This window comes from Kryptolebias marmoratus, linkage group LG4, assembly GCF_001649575.2.
Source record: "Kryptolebias marmoratus isolate JLee-2015 linkage group LG4, ASM164957v2, whole genome shotgun sequence".
NCBI lineage: Eukaryota > Metazoa > Chordata > Actinopteri > Cyprinodontiformes > Rivulidae > Kryptolebias > Kryptolebias marmoratus.
Genome location: NC_051433.1, coordinates 28,339,595 through 28,344,267, shown reverse-complemented (window position 1 = coordinate 28,344,267; position 4,673 = coordinate 28,339,595). Strand labels below are relative to the sequence as shown.

General features: G+C 46.9%; 1 protein-coding gene across 1 annotated transcript; it reads left to right on the top strand.

Annotated features, from left to right (window-relative positions):
* The first annotated feature begins 2,326 nt into the window (after nt 1–2,326).
* Nucleotides 2,327–3,240, top strand: LOC108248642 (proline-rich protein 2-like). Its single transcript, XM_017437534.1, has 2 exons — nt 2,327–2,612; nt 2,699–3,240. The coding sequence occupies exons 1-2, from the start codon at nt 2,327–2,329 to the stop codon at nt 3,238–3,240; spliced, it is 828 nt and encodes a 275-aa protein (XP_017293023.1).
* Nucleotides 3,241–4,673: the final 1,433 nt, after the last annotated feature.

Below are 4,673 nucleotides of genomic sequence, written 5' to 3'. Positions count from 1 at the left end.
ACTTGCATCACTGCAGATGCAACACCAATTCGCTTATCGATCTCCAGCTACATTTTTCTCTCATTTGTGAACAAGACCCCAAGGTACTTAAACTCCTCCACTTGGGGCAGGACCTCTTCCCCGACTCGGAGAAGGCACTCTACCCTTTTCTGGCTCAAGATCATGATCTTGGATTTGGAAGCATTGATCCTCATCCTGGCCGCTTCACACTCGGCTGCAAACTGCTTCAGCGAAAATTGGAGATCACAATCTGATGAAGCCAGTTGGACCACATCATCTGCAAAAAGCAGAGACGTGACCCCAAGGCCATCAAAATGGATCCCCTCGACACCTTGGCTGTGCCTAGAAATTCTGTCCATAAGAGTTATGAACAGAATCGTTAACAAAGGGCAACCTTAGCGGAGTCTTACTATCACTGGAAACAAGCCTGCTTACTGCCAGCAATGCAGACCAAGCTCTGGCACCGGTTGTACAGGGACCTAACAGCCATATTCAAAGGGCCTGGTACCCCATACTCCCGGAGCACCCCCCACAAGATTCCCAAGGGACACAGTCGAACGCCTTCTCCAAGTCCACAAAACACATGTAGACTGGTTGGGCGAACTCCCATGCACCCTCAAGGACCCTGCTGAGGGTTTAGAGCTGGTCCAGTGTTCCATGACCAGAACGAAAACCATACTGCTCTTTCTGAATTTGAGATTCAACTATCCAATAGACCCTCCTCTCCAGAACCCCTGAATAGACTTTATCAGGGAGGCTTAGGAGTGTGATCCCTTTGTAGTTGGAACAACTCCATGTCAAACACATCTTCTGCCTCCATGGAATTTCGTTGGAAGTTCTGTCTGACCGTGGACCCCAATTCATCTCATAGGTATGGAAACAGTTTTGCCTCTCTCTTAACGCTAAAGTCTCTCTCTCCTCTGGTTATCACCCCTAGTCCACCGTCAGACAGAACAGATGAATCAGGAACTAGAATCCACACTCATATGCCTCACTTCCACTAACCCCTCAGATTGAAGTAAATTCCTTCCATGGGTCGAGTACATGCACAATACCCACATCTCTACAGATACTAGTCTCTCTCCCTCAGATACCAGCCTCCTCTCTTCCTAGCAGATGAAAAGGATATTTCAGTCACTTCAGTCCACTATCCCATCCGTTGCTGCAGACACATTATTCCCAAACCATTTCCGCCCGTCATCGCACTGCCAAGCAGAACCGTTGCTTCGCTGACTGAAAACGCACCCCAGCTCCTCAGTACTCACCCGGACAGAAGGTTTAGCTCTCCTCCCGGGACATCCCCTTTAAGTCTGTCTCCAATAAACTCACCCCATGTTACATTGGTCCATACATAATTGACTCATCAGTCCCACAGCTGTCCATCTTTGACTTCTTTCCAGTCTCTGTGTCCATCCCATGTTCCACGTCTCCCAGATAAAACCAGTCCTTACCAGCACATCGTGCTCTCCAGCTGAACACCCTCTGCCCTCCCAGGACCACCAAGAGAACCCTGTTTATATGGTCTGACACGTTGTGGACTCCCGTTGACAGTGACGTGGCCGGCAGTATCTCGTTGACTGGAAGGGCTACAGTCCTGAGGACCGTTCGCAGGTGCCCCGTTATTAAGTCTGTGACCCCACCGCTCATCTCCGATTATCTCTCGTCTCTCCCTTCTACATCTTCTGGGCCGCCAGGAGGCGGTTATTGACGGTAGGGTGATGTTGGGATCTATGTTTTATCACTATCATCAGTTCTTTTAGTTACCCACTAGATAGCGCCAAGGAGCTCAGCTGGCAGGGCAGGCTGCAGCAAGTGTGTTTTTACACACCTGCAAATCATCTACGCTCATCAGGAGGAGCTTAAGAAGAGGCTTCTGCAAGTCCTTTCACGCCAGAGTGTTAACCAATGTGGTAACTCCTAGCCCTCCAAGCTCTTGATGATTCCTGTTTTTTAATCGCCTTTTGTCTAAAACTTCCCATGTGCCCTCTATTCCCTGGTCCAGGTTACCCCTGCTGTGTTTCTGGATTCCGTTCCAGTATATATATATATACATATATACATTATTATATACATACTTAGACATACATACACACATAGATACATACACATGAAAATACATAAAAAATTGAAAAAGTAAAAAATAATAATAAACATAAATAATAAAACTTGCATATGTATATATACACATACATACACACACACACACACACACGCGTACACATACATAGACACATAGGTACATACACATGAAAATACATAAGAAATGCAAGAAGTCAAAAATAATAATAAAAATAAATAATAAAAATTATTATATATGCAGGTGCATATGTGCTGGCAAGCCACTGAGAGATGCACAGTTAAAAAAGTGCTGTGGACATGGTCAGTAGCCCCCAGCATAAAGAGGTATAGGGAGAGACGCAGGGCACCAGCTCCCCCAACCCAGCAACACCACCAAGCCGAGTCCGGAACCCGACCCCCCAACGGCCCGGTGTCCACACCAGCCCTCCGGCAGAGAAACTGCCCAGCGCCATGCAGGAGCCCACCCCCCCAAGCTCCCAACATACCAGGCAGGCACCAGTCCACTGCAGCAGTCAGAACCCAGAAGGACCAAGGTGAAAGGGCATATAACCATTCCCCTTATTGGGGCAAACCCCTGAGAGGTCTACAGATGAGCTGTGTTGCATATTCTGGGGGCAAGGGGATGGGCACCAAGGTACAAGCACGAATCTCCCTGGGGCCAGCTCCACAACTGGCCCCCTCCCGACCCACCTGCCAACACCAATCCAGCCGTCTGATGCCAAGGGAACACTGGGGACCCCCATAGATGCCAAGGGGGAGCCCCCACCACCAAACTCCCCCACCAAACGCCCCACCCAGTGCCGGCCACCCGAGGGAACCCGAGCCAGCCCAGAACGGCAAGCCCATCACCAGCAACCCTGGACCAGAGACCCGCCGGCCCAGCCAGGAACCAAGGCACCAAACAGGCCCCCCAGGCGCCCCCAGCCTCCAAACTCCCTCTGTCAACCCGGACGTAACCCGGCCCTCATGGGTAGCCCAAACCCCAACACCCCTGCCCCACAAGTCCAGTCACTACGGCCACAGACCCTCCAGGGACAAATGGGAGACCCTCCCCCACCCGGCACAAAGACAGACCCACCGCCCGGCAGCCAGAGGAGGCCCCAAATCACCCAGGGACCCAGCCCAGTATTTAGAAAAATTTGGAAGTTCCAATCCTCCTAAACTTTTGGTCTTTTGTAATATTTTTAAACTGATCTGTGGGGGTTTTGATAACCGTAAAAATTTTGACATGATAGAATCTCAGCTTTTAAACCACGTCTGGGATGGCTTAACTAAGATCATAGAGAAGATATAGTTTATTTTAGGGAGAACCATCATTTTAATAGCAGGCACGTGTCCCATGAGTGAGAGAGGGAGAATTCTCCACCGTATAAGATCACTTTCTATTAATTTGAGTAATGGAACATAATTTAACTGTGTTAGCTCATTTAGCCTGTTAGAAATATTGATGCCCAGGTACCTGATGTCTCTGATCTGTAGAGGAATAGTTTGGGAGAGATGGATATTAGAGGGGATAGGAAGGGCCTTTGATTTGTCCCAATTAATAAAAAAGGTTTCAAAGATGCACCAAGATGCTTGAACACTACAGACTGAGGTGAAGCCACATTTTCCATTAATGATGTTTCTTGTGAATGAGTCTAACTCTGTGTCAATATTATGCTCTTAGAATAATGCATCAGCTGGTGCATGATTTTCTACCTTTTATTGCTTTAACTACATGTTAAGCTGTGGTGTAGTGATACTGCCACAATGCTAAAACACAACTTTAGGGTTATGTCACCTTGTCATCAGAAAATCTCCCATGCGAGTGAGGAAACACTTTTCTTTTTAGTACCAATAGAGAAAAAAAGTCACTTTTTACCACCAAGATTTTTTACGTTGGTTCTTTTTTTGATATTATAGATGCTTTTACAGATTCACTAAGTAAACCTCTATCTCACCATTTCATGGTACAGAACACCTTCAGCTGTGGGCTGTTAGCAGTTGTGGAATTTTCTTTAACAAAGAGGACAACGAAGAGTTTTGTTTTAGGATAATTTATTTAAGCTATATAGCTGAGAATCACTGAGCTGAGGTGAGTCAGCAAAGTGAGTCTGACCACAGAACAAAAGGCCTCCCTTTAAATACCCAGCACAACACACTCCGTAACTTTCCGTAGGACGAGGAGGGGGCTCCCAATGGGGGTAGGGATCAGGTAACTGCTTCCTACACCCAAGAACCCTATAAGATAAGGAGTGTTCCTTCACTAAAACATGGTGTCATAAATGCTTCTGTACTTTTCCATTCTAACAGTTAAACACAGCTTTAACTTACATGCAGCAGAGAATCATTGAAGCACTTTTTATTCCCATTACACGGTGCATACTACACACATTAAAACCCAAATACTGCTGCATGCACAAGTACACAAATACACACATATGTAGTCAATTCTTTTATGAAAATACACTGACAGTGCCAAGTGTGTCCTGTCAGCATGATGTCCTGGTTCCCGCTTTCACTCTGAAACACTTAGTCTGACTGAAACACAATCAACAGCCATGTCCATGTTGTCTGGAGTCTGACACGCACAAAAGGTTGACAGCTCCCACTGA

Coding starts and splice junctions, on each gene's coding strand:
- LOC108248642 (XM_017437534.1), top strand. CDS start 2,327: ATGTGCTGGCAAGCCACTGAGAGATGCACAGTTAAAAAAGTGCTGTGG. Junction 2,613..2,698: donor CAGAACCCAGAAGGACCAAG/GTGAAAGGGCAT, acceptor TCTGGGGGCAAG/GGGATGGGCACCAAGGTACA.